Here is a 20,923-nt window from a genome sequence, read left to right on the forward strand (position 1 = left end):
CTCAGCAGTTGCAGTTTCAGCACCCGTTTCTGACGCTGCTGGCAGGGATTTCTCCACACTTGGCTACCTTAGGTGTTTGTGTAGGGGGAAAAAACAAAGCTTGGTTGAGCTGTAAAGAAAATCCAAACGCACTGTAAATAAAGAAATTATTTTTGTAACTGAATCTTAAACAGGTTGATCAGGCTTGATAAATCGGGCTGGATCAAACATCTTAGATTGTTTTGTTTTGACGAGTTTGTTCTTTACTTCGCTCAGACTCCTTTGTGAGTTAGCTCCCAGTTCTCACCCATTGTGATGTCATCAGGAGACAATAATTCTTTTTCAAACCTTCTTATTTGGGGTTTTTAGGAGAGACAATTAGAAAACACTTAATAAAAATATCTGTCCTGCTGGAAACATTCATGCTCCAAGTTAGCAGCATATCAAATTATAAGGAAAAACAAACGCAAGAATTCACCTTTTCACTAAAACCAGCCGCCACAGAGACAGTTTCTTCCCCCAGGCTGTTTCTCTGATGAACATTTAATAGAGTACCAAATAACCTCATACTGAAGTTGCAAATCCATTTTTGTATATGTGTATAATGTATATATGTATTTATGGACATAAGGATATATGCAGAATATATCTTGTAACACAAAAAAACAAAAAAGAAACCCAGAGAGCAAAGTGTACCGGAGTCAAATTCCTTGTTTGTTGTATGTACGAACTTGGCAATAAAGCTGATTCTGATTAAAAGCTTACTAAGTTATAAACTGTCAGATTAAGATTGTTCACTTTAGGAGCATTATTTGACATGGAATTACATGCATTTAAATAAACAGTTTTTCACTAAGGCTTCAGAGTCACAAACATTGCATGGTTTAAAGATCTCAAGAATGTCGTCTGCAGCATAAAATATTGTTTTAGTTTGGATCGAGGTAGCAGATGAAAGGAGGTAGTGTAAGAAGTGTAAAAGAGCAAAAGAGATGGTAGGTAGATTTGATTGAAATGGGAGAATGAAGGTGGTGGGTGCAAGCAGAAGATAGAAGAGTGCTGGAGAGCTTAAACTCAAAGAATAGGATATAATCGTCCATTTCGCTGGTGGACATTATCAGAAAGATTGAAGCACAGAGAAAAGAAGAAGAGTACAAGATGAAAATAGAAGAATTAGATGGTGGTGCTTTTATTCAGCATTGTGAAACCATTGTCCTTTTAGATTCCCTGGTTGATGATTAATGCATAGTTGATGCATGGCTCCACCTCTGTCTTGGCCACATCTCCTGATGGCCAATCAAGTTTCAGAGTAGTGACCTTAAAGACCAAATATATAGATGAACATCCAATCCCCTTTGTCAGGCAAAAGACTCTGCTGTTTTAGCATGATAGGATGCTTTCAAACCATCCCCTAAACATTTCCCTGCATCTCTTCAGTGTCAATCCCCCTGTAACATTTTCCCCTTATTTCCTTTTTTCATTTTGTTTTGTTTCTCCTGAACCTCTGTGGTGGTGGTGGTTTTTTATTTATTTATTGTGTGCTTGGCTTGTGCCCATTTTCAGGAGTGGAAACGAGGAGAAGCTAATGGCCCTGCTTACGCCGCTCAACGTCAACTGCCACGCTAGTGACGGCCGCAAGGTAAGCCAAACTGCATGCATAGTAGGAATATAAAGCAGTAACAAGCTCATCGCTGTCATCTATGTGACTGCATCTTTGGACGGTCATTAGGGTTACAAAACCACCCAGCTAGTGTTTGTTTTTTTTCAACTAGGAAAGCGAAACAAATGCTGGTATGACAGATCTGAGTCTGTTTTACGTGATCTGAGAACTCACCAGCAGGCAATGGTGTCCTTTCCTGGTTGTCAGTCATTTAAATGAACATATAGGAGACACAGAACCTTTACTGAATCAATTAGCAATCGTGCTAAACAACAACAATGCATCTCAGCACACAAAAACCTGTCAGACACATGGCCAAACCCATGGAAAAAGAACATCTTTTTAAATGTGTTGCTGTTTGTATTTGCATGTAATTATGTTTTTACTTAAATTAACTTCATAGTAAAAGAAAGTACACCCTCTAAGTTACAACACATTAAAATCTCTCCCAGAATGAATGTGGTGAATTCTTTAAATCTAACTTCAAACGTATAGAAAACCAAACCAATTCTACCATGCAATTAATAATTAAACCAAAAGACCCAAAATGGAAAAGCTGTGTGTAGAAAAACTAAGTACACCTCATATTTTGCCAGCTTGTATAATCATGTTTAGCACTACCTTGAAGTAATTGTTTTCTGCATAAATGTTGTGCAACAATATGTTTTGTTGGGCTTTGAGCAACTGTGGCTCAGTAGGAAGAGTAATCGTCTTGCAATCAGAAGGTTGTGGATTCGATTCCAGCTTCCTCCTGCCATAGGTTGATGTGCCCCTGGGCAAGGCACTTAAGCTCAAGTTGCCTACCGATCTGCGTATCGGTGTATGAATGTGTGAGCGTTAGTGAGTGCAATTGGGTGAATGTGGCTCTAGTGTAAAGCGCTTTGAGCGGTCTGTATGACTGGAAAAGCGCTATATAAGTTCAGTCCATTTACCATTTACCATTTACTAATAATTAGAATTAACATTTATTAACAAAATTATTAATAAAATTAGGATATTAAAATTTCAGTCTGACTAACAAATCAGAGCACCACTTTTGGGCAAAAGGGATTGGTTTAGCCATTAGCAACTTAGCACAGACAACAGACTGCACTTAACTCTTTGGGATACAAGTTTCTTCGAAGAAGTAGATTTAAATACCAATAGAATCTTGGTGGAACCTTAATGTGGTGGAGGGGTTTGAGTGCTCAAATGATCCTAGAGGCTATGTTGTCTGGGGCCTAAATGCCCCTGGTAGGGTCTCCCATGGCAAACAGGCTCTAGGTGATGGGTCAGACAAAGAGTGGTTCAAGAATCTCTCATGAGGAACAAAATATTGAGGCACGTGACGTCGCCCGGTACAGCGGAGCCGGGGTCCCACCCTGGAGCCAGGCCTGGGGTCGGGATTCGTCGGAGAGCGCCTGGTGGTCGGGTTGCTCCTCGCGGGACCCGGCTGGGCCAAGCCCGAACGAGAGATGCGAGGCCATCCCCCAGTGGGCCCACCACCTGCAGGGGGAATCGTGAGGGACCGGTGCAAAGAGGATTGGGTGGCGGACGATGGTGGAGACCTCAGCGGCCCGATTCCCGGATGCTTAGGCTGGCACTAGGGACGTGGAATGTAACCTCGCTGGTGGGGAAGGAGCCTGAGCTTGTGCGGGAGGTCAAGAAATATCGACTAGAAAAAGCCGGGCTCGCCTCCACGCACAGCGTGGGCTCTGGAACCCATCTCCTTGAGAGGGGTTGGACTCTCTTCTACTCTGGAGTGGCCCACGGGGAGAGGCGGCGGGCTGTTGTGGGTTTGCTTGTTGCCCCCCAGCTCAGCCGTCTCATGTTGGGGTTTACCCCAGTGGAGGAGAGGGTCGTATCCCTGCGCCTCTGACTATCATTTCAGCCTACGGGCCGAGTGGTAGTGCAGAGTACCCGGCCTTCTTGGCGTCCCTGTCGGGGGTGCTGGATAGTGCCCCTCCCGGGGACTCCATTATTCTGCTGGGGGACTTCAACGCCCACGTAGGGAACGACAGTGACACCTGGAGAGGCGTGATCGGGAGGAATGGCCTCCCCAATCTGAATCCGAGTGGTGCCTCTGGACTGGGAGACTGGGGTGGTGGTCTGCCAGTCTAGAGGCACTGTCCTCCGGGGGGACCGGAGGGTGTGTTCCAACTACAGGGGGATCACACTCCTCAGCCTCCCTGGTAAGGCCTACGCCAGGGTATTGGAGAGGAGAGTCCGACCGATAGTCGAACCTCGGCTTCAAGAGGAGCAGTGTGGTTTTCGTCCCGGCCGTGGAACACTGGTCCAGCTCTATACCCTCTACAGGCTGCTCGAGGTTTCATGGGAGTTTTCCCAAACGGTTCAAATGTGTTTTGTGGACCTGGAGAAAGCATTCGACTGTGTCCCTCGTGATGCCCTGTGGGGGGTGCTCCAGGAGTATGGAATCGGGGGCCCTTTATTAGGGGCCATCCGGTCCCTGTACGAGCAGAGCAGGAGTTTGGTCCGCATTGCCGGCACTAAGTCGGACCTGTTCCCGGTGCATGTTGCACTCCAGCAGGGCTGCCCTTTGTCACCGGTCCTGTTCATAACTTTTATGGACAGGATTTCTAGACGCAGTCAAGGGCCGGAGGGGGTCTGGTTTGGAGACCAGTGGATTTCGTCTCTTCTTTTTGTGACGTGGTCCTGCTGGCCCCCTCTTGCCAAGACCTACAGCATGCGCTGTGGCGGTTCGCAGCCGAGTGTGAAGCGGATGGGATGAGGATCAGCTCCTGCAAGTCCGAGGCTATGGTACTCGACCGGAAAAGGGTGGCTTGTCCTCTTCAGGTTGTTTCTGCCTCAAGTGGAGGAGTTTAAGTATCTCGGGGTCTTGTTCACGAGTGAGGGAAGAATGGATCGGGAGATCGACAGACGGATCGGTGCGGCTGCCACAGTAATGGGGGCGCTGTGCCGGTCCGTTGTGGTGAAGAGAGAGCTGAGCCAAAAAGCAAAGCTCTCAATTTACCGGTCAGTCTACGTTCCTACCCTCACCTATGGCCATGAACTTTGGGTCATGACCGAAAGAACGAGATCCCGGATACAAGCGGCTGAAATGAGCTTCCTCCGTAGGGTGGCTGGACATTCCCTTAGAGATAGGGTGAGGAGCTCGGCCATCCGGGAGGGGCTCGGAGTAGAGCCGCTGCTCCTCCACATCGAGAGGAGCCAGTTGAGGTGGCTCGGGCATCTATACCGGATGCCTCCTGGACGCCTTCCTCGGGAGGTGTTCCAGGCACGTCCTACCGGGAGGAGGCCCAGGGGACGGCCCAGGACACGCTGGAGGGACTATGTCTCTCGACTGGCCTGGGAACGCCTTGGGCTCCCCCTGGAGGAACTGGAGGAGGTGTCTGGAGAGAGGGACGTCTGGGCGTCTCTGCTGATTCTGCTGCCCCCGCGACCCAGTCCCGGATAAGCGGAAGACGACGAGTACGAGTACGAGTAGAATCTTGTAAAAACCACATTGTATCATATTTTATTCATTTTTTTCTTATCGAATTTCAATTTACTCTTTAAATTGCATCGATTTACCACAAATGTCATCGTTAACAAGACAAAAAGTTCCAAATAATACCCAGTATTACTCCAAATTTATCTTTTTCTTGATTGATTTTCTTGGTTTACCATGGAAATGACAATTCTTGCTGGTATGCTGCAGCAGACATTTTCATGGAACCATTACATGACCATGCACATTGTTCACATGAACCTGTACCTTTTAGGTAAACGTATGTGCAAGTATGAGTCTAGAAAAGAAGCACATTTAAAACAATAAAGTATAGCAGTTTTCTTTTGCCGAATGGAGAAAAATCATAGAGTAAACCTAATTGTGTAGAAGAAACAGTCTGCCCCAGAACAGCCGCTGATGGGCTGTGAAGCAGAAAGAATCCCAGGAAAAGACTTCAGGGCATGAGGTAAAGCCAGGTTTGCTAAATGAAATTCTAGATACAAGACAAGTACACTGGCCTGTGCATAAAAGCTCTGTATCATCATCGTGCAACTCCAACATCTACAGGGAGCCCTGAGTCTGGGTTTAGTTCTGCTGCACTACAGCAGCACGTCTGACTTGTGACTGCTGAGACCCCTGGATGAATGGGTGGAAGGAAAAGCAGACAGCTCTCTGGTTTTTGTGGCTTCTGGCTTTAGTTGGAGTAGTCCCTGTAGTCTTCAACATCATTGCTTTCCAAGCTGACAGAAATCGAAAGCCCTCTGAGCCGATTTTCTGTTTCCCTTATCTTGACAGCAGAGTGACAACGAAGCTCCACTTGGCAGAGATGATTATCCAAACAGTTTTGGAATCCCCTGTGGATTCTCATTGGTGCCTCTTGGGTCATATTCTCTTTACGCCACTAAACATTTAGTAAAAGGGTGTTTAAATCGTCTAAACTCAAACAGATAAAGCTCAAGGCTAGTCTCTTTCAAACAAGGTATAGCTCAACTTCAGCTCAGTAATCGGATTCAGACTTTTTCTAAAGATTACTCTAGTTTATTGGACACTGAAGCGGGGCTCGCTGCGTTTTAGAGTTGCTATGAGAATTGTAGGGGCAATCCAGGACTCAAGGGAGCATTTTACCCTTTACTCTCGGTAGCTGTCATATAAATGCCACAGAAGCTTTGAAGTAGCTTTTTTTCTCTAATTATGGGTCCTCGAGTGTTTCAGATCGTGCTCAACTTCAGCTTGTGTTCATCATAATGCCTTCATATCCATTTGTGAGAGAGCATGTCTTTGCTGCTCTTGGTCAGTGCGGCCTGTTGGGGATGTGATCCCTCCAGGGAAAATCGTACAATATGAAATCTTCTGAGATGCAGGGGACTCGCAAGAGATAATTTCCAATTGCTTGAATTTAATGGACCGTGAGTACATTATGGCAGCCATATCCAGAAAATAAAAATTGTCCCCAGACAGACAATGACACAACCTCTCCTGCACAATCTTCATTTGTGCTGCTCTTTAATTGCTCCAACTGTGCGCAGTTACAAGGACAGCATGTAATATGTTTCCCTGCCTGGTCTGTTTTATCCACATCATGTTCTGGAAAGTTAATTTAAACTTCAGTGATCTAATTAAAACTGAACTGATTCACACTTTGTAAGTAAAGGTATCAGATGAATTTTGCGTATTCAAGAAATAGGACTTCCATGTTGAAAATGTGTTTATTACATTGCTTCATACAAAGTTGGAGGAACATAACCTTTTTTAATATTTATTGTAGTCATCACACATTCAGTTTTGCACAGCTTTTTAATGCATGATTGACAACTGAATGTGTCACTGTTATTGCTGTATTACCAATTTAATAGTTTTCTGGGCAGTTTGACTTGGTTTAATGAAGTAATATATATGTGTCTAGAAGATCTGACAACTTTGTACTGCAGCAGTAAGCATGATGGGTAGGAGCGAACTGGAGTGGCTGATCAGAGGGATCGACTATCCTGGTAATAACTAAATGGCAGTGCTGTGCAAACGTTTAACTGAAAAATAGCAGCAAGCAATTATATATCATATCGCAATATCACTTTGCAATATTGCAATTGCAAAGGATTGCTTGGATGCAATATTTGGTAGGAAATGATAATTCAAGTGTTGTGCATTCATGCTCTGCATATTTATTTAGCATCATTTGCCAGTCGCATGTACTCTATCATTATATTGTCCCAACCACTCTTCATAAACTTTAGCATCTCAGCCCCTTAGAAAACACATCCAGCTTTGGCCATGAATGAATGTTAAAGAAAGAAAAAGTGAGGGATTACTGTAATCTGTATGGCAATTTAAGCAAAAGTATCGGGATTAAATATTTTCCTGATATCATACTGTCCTAATTTATACTTTTTTGCTGCTACTAACTAGAGATGATCTGATGCAGTTTTTTGGGGTTCTGTTTGGATCCAAATATCTGGATGTAAGTATCGCATATTTCCAATATTTCCCTATCTGGGATGCTTTTCTTGTTGACAAAACTCCCATTGCTAGTTGCTGGTGTTCTGTTTGTGATATTGTCAGTCCTGTTTAGTATAACTAGGTTATAACAATCGCATCTTGGTTGCACGCATTTCCCAAACTGTGCTTCAAGTTGAGCGCATTATTTTTGTTTCATCTAACAAATCAGACTGATGCCAAAGTTGTCATAAACACTGATGAAAGAAAAAAGATTCTGGAAAAGTATGGAATTCTGAAGTGGAAAATCTGTAGAGACAGTGTAAGCCACTTTTAGGGCATATGTTATCACACATGTCACATGTGTAATCACACTGTGAAACGGGAAGGAGGGGTCACAGCTACATCAGTGATCTTCAGATTATGGAAAAATAGGTCTTCTCCAAACTGAATGATAGCATACTAATACTAAAGAGAAAACTTCAGTAGATCCTGGCATCACTTTCTTGTTGGTATCCCAACACTTTTCTTTTTTTGGTTTGCTTTTTTTCGCCATGATATTGTGTGTAAATAATTATAATTTTATTATTTTTTTGGAAGATGTATTGATACTGTTGAGATGTTATGTTTATTTTGTGTTGAAGAAATTGTCCAAAATGTTTGCCAGATCTTCAGTTGCATTCTTATTTACAGTATTGATAAATGCATAATAAGCATGAGGATGATTGTTTTGTGCAAAATCTTTGTTCTTGTCAGCTGTAGACCTGCTAAATCTGGCTACAAACTATTGAGATGGAGAAAATGGGGGAAAGATTTACTTCTGAATGAAGATTTTCTTCCAGAAATGGTCATTAATTACTTATCAGCAAAGTCGATGCTACACCTTAAACCAGAATAAAGGCAGAATAGGAATTTATTCTCTTGGTAAAATAATGGCAAGGGCATAAGATGGAGAGACGTTTGAGGGTATACGTGTATTTCCTAGATTGTACATGTTTCTAACTTGTTTCAAGTTCAGCCATGTCCATATCCCATTGTGTTTCATGGCAGATAAGAGGTTGGAAGCCCAAATTAATAAAATAAAGAAACCTTCTGCAATCTGGTTAGCCTTCCTCTTGTCTGCTAAAACTCCTTGATGCTCTCTTGTAGAGCAGCAGTTACTTCTTTGGTTAACAATACTACAACAGTCCCAACACAACTTCCAACACTATTAGTGTTTGCACAAAAGACATAAAAGGCTGGTGTTTATTTTTTTTATTTCTCCATCACTATTTTGAGTATACTGTGTATATTTCAGTGCCTAAGTGTGCCACAATTGTTTGACTGCAAGTGTAAGCTTTAAGAGTAATATCAGCCAAAGCATGCACAGGACCCGCAGCAACGCAGGGAGATGGAGTCCGGAGCGGGTGGACGAATCAGTGGTCTCTGCCTCATATTCATTTCAAGAATGACATCAGGAGCTGGACTGATACTGGTATTGGATCGGATCATTCGTTATTACCTTCATTTTGCTTAAGCAGAGGCAGCTTTATAGAATTTCTACAGCAAAACATGTCATGAGAAAGCTGTGTTCCTACCCAGAACTACTACTCCAAGTTGACAGCAGTACCCGGGGAATAAAAAATAAAAAAAAGTTTTTAAGTTGACAACAGCTGCTCTATGCAGCCATGCCAACGTGATTTGTTTTGGCACAATCACAAATTATGATAAAACTGCCACTCTGAGAAAATCCATTCACACACATTCTTGTAAGACCTCCAGTCTACAGACAAATCAGAGCATTGCCGAATTTTAATTATTGGTTATAATTAAGCTTGTTTTTTAATGTGAAGAGCCACCATCGTTTCCATTTTGGTCTTTTCCGTTGTGCTGCATTAGCAAAACCAGTTCAGGTGCTTATGTGATGTAACATAGCTATTGGTGAGTTAGGAAACTCAGTGGATACTTTATGCTCAAGTGACTTAATTGCACAGCTTTCATGCCTTATATTTACCTTCTTAATCACACCTACTTCAAGGGGGAGTACTGCTTTAATGCTTTAACTCAGTTAATTTTACTTTTGTCAGTTTGTTGGGTAAAGGATTTTTTTTGACATGTGGCCATTTTTGATGCTTTGGAACTAAGTTAATTTTAACAGCAAAGCAGAGCTAATTGGTTTCTGGTAGCCATTTTTATCCATGCTCATGTGTAGCATATTTACACAGTTGCAAGCTGCAACTGAATTTGCTTTTTCATTTATTTATTTTGTTTAATGAGAAAACAAGGTATAATTGTAGAAATATAAGGTATTATTAAATCACTTTCTTTTCCAGAGAAAAAAAAAAATTGTTTAATGTAGGCCCTTTCTAGTTTATACATTAGTTCACATACAAAACAATTTAGTTTTGTAAACATTGTTGTTTAAAAATACAACTCAAAGTAAATTGAAGGAATTAAACCAGAAACAATAGGGGAGTGGTTCATGCTGAACATAGGTTTTAATAGGCGCGGGTTGCCTGCTGGAATAAAGGCTTATCAAGGTTCAAAACTGTAACATTAACTGTTTTAAAATGGCAAAATGAAGGCAGTTATACTGTTACTATAGTTTATAGTCCTTTTATTGAGAAATTAGAGAGTGATCTTTTTTTCTGCCATTATGGAAAATAGGGTAAAGCAGGGCTGCCTCTTTGCTAACATGTTGTCGGGAACTGCCAGTCAGTTACCTAAAGGAAGGCTGCTACTCTTTTCCCTCGCTAAGAGAAAATCAGCTGTTTGGAAATATTCTTAGATAATAAAAACACGGATCATCGTGCTGTGGAAACTAAAGAGGTACCTGTCACTATTATAGTTAGTTACATGTTTCTAGCAACAGGAGCAGATAGCCTGACTAATTTATCAGCTAACATGTTACTCTCCGTTACAATATAGAGGGCAGAACAGCAGAGAAGTACAATATTCTTTAGAAAACCAACTTGAAAACGTCTACGAAGCACAGTGTATATTTATTAAATATTTTCCTAAATTCCTAATTTCTCTAAAGTTAAAATACAATGAATACCTTTTTATAGATGCCATATATATCTGTAACAATCAATATGTATTTTATTTTAGCTGCAATCAGAATAATAGTTGCTGTTCTCTTTTAATTAGATTATGCCTGACATTTTGCGTAGATGTTAAGCACACTAATGTTGTGGTATTTTGTTACTTGATTTACCATTAGAATCTTCTATTAGCCTTGGCCCATTCTCAGAGAACCCGAGCTGAAATTATTTGTTGCAGAGACAGAATTATTTTTGGACAGATTAACAAACTCTACAAGTGCGATACTAAAGGATTAGCTCAACTCCTCCTTCCTTCATACTGTGCAGATTACTTAAACTCTAAATCAATTTCGTGTTTATTGGGCTTGTTTTGGGCAGGCAGGACATTGTAGGTACCAGTAAGCATTATGGTTCATTTTGCTGCCTCTGGCTGGACCTTTTTTATGCTCGTCTACCTCTATCTCCCTGTTAGTAATCATAATGTTTTGTATCTACTGGCTGTCCACACAAACACTGCTGCATCTGGAGTGAAATGACCATCAGTGTTTTCACTGTTGACATCTGAAGCTCTTCAAATGCATCAGGTGTGTTGCTTTTTCTGAATTCTGTTTGTTTATTGGCTAGCACACCTCTAGCTAGTGTTTTCATCAGTCTCCACTGCTTTGGATGGGAAAAAGCTCCAGATGAATGAAAAGCAAAAACCAAGTATCTGAGAAGAAAAAAAAAACCACTGAAGCCCTGTTTTATATTTTAATTAAAGGATTGTCCTGTTAGAAGTTTTAAACTTACTGACTGTGTTTATGATTTCTATTTGATGAGAAACGTCAAAAGTAAGAGTGAAGTTTAACTGACAGTACAATCGATATTTAGCTTTTTCTGAAGAGGCTCTCAAATGTGTTTTTCTTGTTCTGAGAAGTCCAACAGTGTATATGCTGCCATTTAATTAACTCTCAAGCTTTCACAAATTGCTGATGGAGCATTTCCTGTAATGCCAAACACTTTAAGTAACACCCCTTATAGCTTTAGAAGTTTTTAGTGAAAAATGAATCAAAAGAGAGATATGCCAAGTAAAACTGTTAGGGGTGAGTAAACTTACAAATCTTGAATAGGGTTACAAAATGGGCAGAACATTTCCAGAATCTTGCACAAAATTTTCTATGATAAATTAAGATGGGGGAATCTTTCCACTGAAATTGTGAGGGTTAACTGGAATTGTGGATTAGTTTTGCTTCCTCTGTAAAATAATCCAGTTTAACATGTAAATGGTTGCTCAGGGCTCAGAAGTTTGGTCAGGCTTCAAGAAATCATCTGTGCATGTTCTGGAGTAATGCACAGTGCATGTGAGAAACATGGCCTCCTATATCCTTGGATACATTCAGAGATATACTCAAGTGTAATTATATAAAATCTGGTTTGTTGGTGAAGCTTATAATTAATATATTTTTTCCACAAATATATTTAAGATCTCTGTTGAGGGCTAGTGTTCAGTGTTTTAAATTAGAGGTTTAATTCCTTTTCTCTCTGTAAATTCTTGTTAATTTTCAATTCATTCCCATGGACAATTTAGAACTTTATTTCCTGGAATTTTACCACCTTTATCATACACATCCAAACATATTGACGATCCACCAAAGCAGAGATCACTCTATGGTCCATATTAGCTGCGCACCGATTGATCGGTCGGCCAATCAATCTGCCCAGATTTCTTTAATTTTGGGAGGTCAAAAAGGAGACAAATAAGTACTGAATCAAATTAAATGATAGGGCTAAAGGTTACTTAGTTGCTCTCCTAGATAGTTCCAGTTATAAATTTCCATATAAATGACTGTCCTCCAAGAGTAAATGTTTTAGAGCTCTGAAAGTCCTTGGCTCCTTGGAAAAGGCAGCATTTCTAGGCGGTAGGCGAAGCAGATAAGATAGACAGGTGTAGGCTTAGGCATCGGCTCATGTGCTTGTGTGTTCGACTGTGTGAGTGCATAAGAAGAGCTAAAGATGAGAGCTCTAGCTGTGGGCTATTTATCTTCCAAGATGCTGGCAGGGCAGAGCTGTCAGCAGCTTCGTGTGTGTGTGTGTGTGTGTGTGTGTGTGTGTGTGTGTGTGTGTGTGTGTGTGTGTGTCAGTCAGAGGAAGCACAGACAGTTTTGCTAATATGTTTATTGATCCAGTCATCTGACGCTACTCATCTTGTTAGAACATCCACTTACTCATGTTCAGCCCTGACCCAAGTACTTTGAATTGAAACTTTAAAATAATTTTATACTGTCCTTAAAGTTCTGATTTCCTGCCTAAAATGATACTGCATTTCAGTTTACCTCGGGGGGCTTCCATCAAACTGAGTCCAGTTAGCTGTGCTTCTTTCTCATTTAAATGAGTAGCACCAGCTACTGTTTATAAATCCTGTTAAACACAGTGTGTGTAACTCCCGTTAATAGCAATGTTTATCAACTTAAAAATCAAACGAATGTGATAGAGTATAAACAAAGCTGCAAAAACCTGGCTGCATTAATGCCCATAAATACTCAGCAAGAGCTAAGAAATGTCTTCCCTCTCCCAGGGCTGCAAGAACAGAACAACATCTTTCTGTTCTTATAATTCTGGTTTTGAAGTTCTTTATTGATCATCTGTGCAGAACTGTTGCTTGGTGTCTGAAAAATATATAGAAATGTTGTAGTTAGAGTGATCTATGAGGACTTCCCAAAGAGTTCTGTCCTTGAGTTCTTGTGATGTACGAAATGTCCTGGCCAGAAAGAATTGTATTGTGGTTCTTACAGCTTTGTGTAACAGAACACATTTCTTAGTTCTTGCAGAGTATTTATTGACTCCAGCGTGAACACACTTACATTGTTGAACCTCCTTTTCATTAAATTTCAGCATTGAGTTGTCTTTGGTTGACGTCTACCAGCATTCCACATGTCAATATTTGCCTACTCTGCCCTGTAAAGGATCTTCTAATCTATCTGATTGTGAGTAGATCTGTTGTCCATAGCCTGCTAAGTGTGTCTTGAAATACTCTCCCCGCTGGCATTAGATTTGCCAAGGCAGCAACAGTGTGGACAGCTTTAACTTCCAGCTCAAGACGCACTCTTTAAAATCACTTGATGATCACGGTGTTACTGGTCTTCATCCTTTTGTTAAAAATTTACTAGTTTTAACTGGTCATTTGCATTCTGTCAATGTGTTGCTGTTGTTTGTTTGTCTGTTACTGTGAAGCACTTTGACATCTCATCTGAGAAAGTCATATATAAATGGTTACTTACTTTTTGTTAACCACAGAGAAACATCCAGTTTTAGGAAAGTCACTATTGTTGCTTATTTTCTGTAAATTACTGATGATTGTCTAATATTTATTTGAAAAGGTATTGAGCATTTTGTAACTTTTGTCCTGGCCGATACCTTTGTACAATGAGATCTTATTGATCCTTTGTAACTTTGTTTTTGGCTTTAGCTGAAGGATGCAACTGAACAAATGTCAAGAAAATCCTACAAGGATTGTTCGACTTTAATTAAAGTTAATTAGATTAGATTTTATTGATTGTGAATGTGTTCCCAAGAAGTGTGAATGCTGGAAGTGAATCAAAAGGTGTTTTAAGGATGTGCACGCTTATGCCACAAGGTTATTGAAGCCTTGGAAAATACAGGATGTTTGTCTTCTTAAAGGTAGAAAAACATAGGAAATGATTTGTCATGATTCTGGTGTTACTGGTCTTATCTTGATCTCAGTTTTTACCGAGCTGTGAGCACTTGTAAGACCCACTGTAGAAAAACGGTCTCCTTGCTATGTGATATCCTACAGAGATTCAAAATACAACAGAAGGAAGATCAAACATTTACACAGAGACTGTTTTAGTGCCTTATGACGTACAAAGCCGTGTTTTTTAAGGAACCAGTTAAAAACAAGCTCCAGCATCAACCCTGACCTGATTGTTGGAACATTTTTTTTGTGTAGCTTTCCTTCAGTAGTGAGTAGTTTTTGTGTTGAGAAGATGTCATTCCAGGGAACATGTTTGGAATCGGAAAGGGAGAGCTGAAGAATAGCATCCTAGCTGCACACGCAGGAGCTTTAACGATACTAAAACAGAATGGGCTAAATCCACCCACCGTTCCTCAATACATCATTTCCCATTGCTATGGCAACTGCTGACAGCTAGCCGTCACCGTTGTCATGGAAACATGTTGACAGGCTCGTAAAGAGAAGTCGGAGGGAGAGAGGGAGAAAGAAGGATGTGAGGAGGGATGAGGAAAAATGGAAAACGAGGGGAAAGAATACAACCGTAGATTAAAAATCCCATTATTATTATTATCATAATTATTTTTATGTATGATGTTTAAGAGGTTTTCCTTTAGATGCAGGATTTCTGAAGTGTGGGTCAATTCAAATTAGATCGCAAAGAAATGCTAGGGAGTCATCTTTCCCTGAACATGATTGAAAGCCGTCCTCTTCTGCATCCTTAATTTGCCTTCCCTTCACAAGTTCTTCCCCTCCTCCACCCCTGCTGCCTGCTTCACAGAAAAGCTTTTAGATGATTAAAACTTGGGGAAAGGAGGATTTCTTTATTTTTATTATTCAGTGGGCCACTGGAAGGAATGAAACATTTCATACTAGTTTTTTCACTTCACAGGGAATGTATATTTTTGAGTGTAGAAGAACTTTATGCAGGGTTCCTAGTTGAAAAGTCTGGAATTGGTATTTTTTACCTTTTGTATTAGTATTTAAAAGTATGTGTATTTTAAGATCTTGTTCTATATACAATTTGGAGTTTGAGTCATTTTTATTGCTTACCATTTACTGCAGATTAAAACACAAATTGCTTCAAAGAGAAAACAAATAAACATTAATGTTGTCTGTATGATAATTAAAGAATATATAGAGGTACACATCCATTTTTGCTCCATTCTTTGTTCCATCTGCCAACTCATCTGTTAATCCATAATTTTTCATCTTTTCATCAGTCCATCCATTGATCATTGTATCCATCTGTCAATGAATCCATTCTTCCCTCTTGTTAAACCCAGCCATCAGGACATTCATCCACAGATGCATCCTTTATATCCTTCAATCAATCAATCAATCTGTCCATCCATGTCTTTTTTTTGTCCGTTCATTCGTCCATTGTGTTTTCAGGGTACATATTTGATTTCTGTAGTAATATCTACCATAAAATCATTCATTTTTGGATAAGCATTTTAGAAATGGCCCAAACATTTACTTGGAAATATAAATTTCAGTCAGAAAATTGCGAAAATTTTAGAGCGAAAAAACTCATGAAAATTCAGCATTGTTAATGTCAAATAATAGACTAAGTTGTTTCTCAGCAGCTTTGCTGACATTTAGAGTTTTGCTTTTTAAACAACGTTGTCTGTGTTCTTTGTATAATTGAAGCAACAACATCCAACAGTTTCAAAGTGTGTGTGGCTGACTATTCTGCTGCCACGTCTCTCAGGATTTTGAATACACTAGTCTCTTACATAAGATGTAATATTTAGAGCAATATTCATTTTAGGCAATTGTGTAAACAGCTAATCTGATCTTGGCGATATTGGCGCTGGAAGAATTTGTGTACTTATGTAAACACAGAGGCAGTAAAAGCTGCCATTTTTTTGTTCACAGCATGGCTGCTGCCCAGTTGCCTCTGAAAGCATTAATTTAGGAAGAAAACATATTTGATCTTTTTCTCCTCTGCCATGTCTCGCATACAGCGATGCCTGCCATTAGTTTTACAGGACAAGCATGTCAGCTTCCTTAATCTAACATAAAATCAGCTAAACCAGCTGTGATTTTCATGAGGGTGGCCAGATTGAAGAGGCGGAGCTTCATTTTACTCAATCTGACCCTGGCAATCCCAGCATGGTGATGCAACTCATGGCTCACCAGTCACTCGTGGTTTAAGATGCAGTAAAGTGCAGTTTTTTGCTTTTTACCTTTTAATTATGTTTATTTATATTCCAAACTATTTGAAGTAAATAAGTACCAAGGTGCTGGTGCAGTGAGAAAGACACACTACATTTGAGATGAGGATGGTGAGTAAGTGCTTACTGTGTCCTGCTTCTTCCAAATGCCGCTGTCACATCCTGTAAATTCGTCTACGCCATCTGTCCCTGCAGCACTGCCTGGCTCCTGCTGGCTGCTGCTGCTGCTTCTCGGATGAACTCCTGAGCTGGCAGCAGAGATCGCTGAGGATCATTTATTTTTCAGTGTTTTTCTCTAAAGCTCGGTGGGCATCAAGAGTTGTCCTGAGTTGGAAATAATACAGCCAAATCTCAATAAATTGTAACATCATGTCACAGTTTTTTTCCAGAATTCAAGTCAAAATGTGAAATTCATACATACTATAGATTTATTAGTCATATTTTTGATTGTATTTTTCTGTTAATTTTACATAACCCTGAAAGCCACTGAAAGCTAAAAATTCAGCTTTTCTGACAATTTGATACAATCATGGATCAATCAAGACTTCTGGTTTTACAGTTGTAGACAGTCATTGATGCCCCCACAAGGAAGGTGGCCACAAAAGGCCATTGCTAAATAAGATGGCTGTTCACATTACTGCATTACAGTATATTAATGAAAGTGGTTAAGTTAAGTGGAAGGAAAAAGTCTAGTTAAAAAAGCTATACAAGCAAAATGATTAACTGCAGCATTGAGAGAATTGTAAAGCAAAGAGCAATTGAGAGTTTAGGGGAGATTCATAAGTTGTGGACATTAGCTGTATTTTATTTGGAAATTTGAGCCTACGGTATGTGGGAAGAATGGAGAGACAGAATTTAAACTGGTGAAGGTCCAGTCTGAAGTTTTCATAGTCGGTGATGATTTGTTGAGCCATGTCATCTGCTGGTGTTGGTCCACTCTATCTTAGTATTTCCAAGGTTGTCTTCAGCTGTTGTCAAAGAAATACTAAAGCACTTCATGCTTCTTCTGCTGACTCTTTCTGTAGATACGTTGCAGAACCTAGCACCGGCTCACACCTAAAAAATTACCAATACTGGCATTTATGAGCATGGTATCCATGTGCCTGATGGTTAACTGACTGGTCGGAGCTAAACACCACAAATAATCTATCCATGGAAGATGAGGAATACCAGAGGGAACATGTCAGACATGGTGGACGCCGTTGTTAAAGGTTTTAACACCTCAGTAGAGCCACAGGCTGATTAGCTCCATTCCACACTGCACTGAGGCAGTAATAAATACAAAAGAAGCCCTGGCCAAGTATTCAGTGAATATACTGTACATGGAAATCATTTTTAGTAGGCTGACATTTTCATATTAAAAATACATTTTATAGAGTTTTCAGTGGCTGTAATCCAAAGTCCTAAAAGATTTACACAAATAAATGAAGTCATATAATATAAAAGTTTCCCTTTTTAACTGAGTTGCTAAAATTAACCAACTATCTAATGATTTTCTAATTTATTAAGATGCACCTGTATTTGAACCCCTATTAAAACATGTTGGCGATGATGAGATGTTTCTAGCAGATGGTTGATGAGTTTGCAACCATCTCATGGGAGATTTTGGTCCACTGTTCTATTCAGAAGCTCTGTTGATACCTTAAGTTTTTTGGCTCCTGTTTTATTCCGTATATCATTCCCCGAAGTTCCTTCCTGTAGAGTTTATTTATAAAGCACCGTTCAGAGATGAAAAAAAAAAATCACTGAGTGTTTTAGAAAGTATAAACATTAAAATATTAATAAAATAAATGAATATCTAGCCACCTACCATCAATTGTTCAGTCCATTCATAATCCATCCATACACTTGTTCTTTATCCAGTCCACTCATGTGTTCATCCATCCATCCATCTATTCATCTGTCATTTATTCTTATCCATCCATCCCTCCCTCTATCCAGATTGCCATGAAGACTTGTATTTAGACCTTAAGAGTGGGCTACTTAAAGGACTGAGAAATCTGGAAATTTGAGTGTTGAAAACTGTGGAATTATGACCCTGATTAAACGCCAATGGAGGAGAGACCTTTGAACATTTGTGATGTTATGCACCTGAGTCCGGTGATGGTACAGCCCAGCTAATTTATTTACTCTAAAGTCAGCCGGTTCAGGTTACAGCTCCACAGGCTACAGTTGACTGACGTCATGATCTTTGCAACTGTGTTTTCATGATCCCAACTGATCCCTTTGTGGAGTCAGCTGTGGAACAAAAACAAGGCTGCTAAAAGCAGAGAAGTGTCCCTGTTGGGATGAGTCAACTACCGTGAGAATTAGATGGGCTTGTGCTCGTTTAAATCTAAAAAGTAAATGCCAAAGAAGCCAGGATATTGATCAAGCTTCGTGATATCTAGATATGAAAAAATGTGTCTTCTTATGGCATACAGAGTTGTTTTGCCGCACTCTGTGTGAGCAAATCAATAAATATGTTTATTCAGATTTCACACGCTGTATTATTTCTGCCAGGGAATGGACTGTGCTCAATTTATTTAAATATAGGCAAGAAAGCTCCGAAAGTTACATGTTGCCTTAGACCTGGTATGGCTGAATAGTTTTGAGGTTATTTGTCTTACGTCGATTCTGATGCAGATTCATTGCAAACATATCAAGAAGTTTTTCTTTAATTCTTAGATGAAATAAAAACAAAAAGTTTAAACTAGTTAATTTAATATGGATATAATTTGATTAAAGGGCAGTTTCTGCGTTTACGTTGTTGATAAACTCTCAGACTTGGTTGTTTCTGAAAAAATAATGTTTCTTACGAACAAAAATAAAAATAAAAACAACACAAACTGTCAGTGTTAACTCTTTGGTATTACCTCCTTTGAGACTGTTCATTTTTTTTAGCAACCTCAGTGATTTGTATAGAAGGAAATTCAAGCTTTCGCCTCTTTGCAACAGTGCACCTAATAAGAATACATACAGAAATAAATAAATAAATGACTAAATAAAATAATTACTGGGTGAAAAAGTAGCTAGACGGTATTATTTAGTATTGCTTTAATTGTGAAATTCCACATTAGAGGTGGATAACTCTTTTTAATGTTTATAAGGAGATGAATCAGCCTGGGACATCAGACTGATTTATTTTTAAAGGGTTATGGATATAGTGATGTACACATAGGTTGTCCATATTTACAAGTCTTTCTTTTTATATTTAACATCGAATGTAAATTAAACTTATGTGTCATCTATAGGATAAAAATCATCCTTGAATGACAATTTACTATAAACAGATTATTAATATGGTGATTAATATTTGCCATGTTTACCAGGCTTTATTTCTAAAAAATGTACAGCTGAATAGTTTGAAGATACAAATTTAATCTTGAAGTTCTTGAAATATGTTTCTTGTGGTTAGATTGGAAATACAGTTCTTCATCGAGGCATGCTTTTATTTTGAAAACGGGCCCATAAACATGAATGACTCCTAGTACTTCCGCAATCTGATGTATTCTCTCAGTTAGAGTCAGTAAACTGTCCCAACTAACAGCGCTATCTACCACCAAATCCACAACGCTCCTGACTTCTTTAGCAACAACATGACAGAGATTAGTCGTTGCTAGCAGCTCCTTTGCAGAACCAAGCATGCAGCCATCACTTCATCCTCCGGCACCTCCGGCACCTGGACTCCACAGGAACCTATGCCAGGATCCTGTTTGTGGATTTCAGCTCTGCCTTCAACACCATCGTCCCAGCTCTGCTCCAGGAGAAGCTCTCCCAGCTGAGTGTGCCCGACTCCACCTGCAGGTGGATCACTGACTTCCTGTCTGACAGGAAGCAGCGCGTGAGGCTGGGGAAGCACGTCTCTGACTCCCTGACCATCAGCACCGGTTCCCCCCAAGGCTGTGTTCTCTCTCCTCTGCTCTTCTCCCTGTACACCAACAGCTGCACCTCCAGTCACCAGTCTGTCAAGCTTCTGAAGTTTGCGGACGACACCACCCTGATCGGACTCATCTCTGATGGTGACGAGTCCGCATACAGATGGGAGGTGGACCATCTGTTGGACTGGTGCAGCCAGAACAGCCTTGAGCTCAACGCTCTAAAGACAGTGGAGATGGTTGTGAACTTCAGGCAGAACCCAGCCCCACCTGCCCCCATCACCCTCTGTGACTCCACAATTGACACTGTGGAATCTTTCCGCTTCCTGGGAACCATCATCTCCCAGGATCTCAAGTGGGAGCCAAACATCAGCTCCCTCATCAAGAAAGCCCAGCAGAGGATGTTCTTCCTGCGGCAGCTGAAGAAATTCAACCTGCCAAAGACTATGATGGTGCACTTCTACACAGCCATCATTGAGTCCATCCTCACCTCCTCCATCACCATCTGGTACGCCGCTGCTACAGCCAAGGATAAGGGCAGGCTGCAGCGTGTCATTCGGTCTGCTGAGAAGGTGATTGGCTGCAGTCTACTGTCGCTCCAGGAACTGTACACCTCCAGGAC

The 20,923-nt window shown here is 40.4% G+C and overlaps 1 protein-coding gene across 3 annotated transcripts in view; it reads left to right on the forward strand.

Annotated features, from left to right (window-relative positions):
- LOC124872441 (poly [ADP-ribose] polymerase tankyrase-1-like) overlaps positions 1-20,923 on the forward strand; it is a 101,664-nt gene that overhangs the window by 42,813 nt on the left and 37,928 nt on the right. For all 3 annotated transcript variants that reach the window (XM_047372447.1, XM_047372448.1, XM_047372450.1), the window contains one exon: positions 1,540-1,615. In XM_047372447.1, coding sequence (XP_047228403.1) covers positions 1,540-1,615 — 76 coding nt within the window. The remainder of the gene's footprint in view (positions 1-1,539; positions 1,616-20,923) is intronic.

This window comes from Girardinichthys multiradiatus, chromosome 8, assembly GCF_021462225.1.
Source record: "Girardinichthys multiradiatus isolate DD_20200921_A chromosome 8, DD_fGirMul_XY1, whole genome shotgun sequence".
Taxonomy (NCBI): Eukaryota; Metazoa; Chordata; class Actinopteri; order Cyprinodontiformes; family Goodeidae; genus Girardinichthys; species Girardinichthys multiradiatus.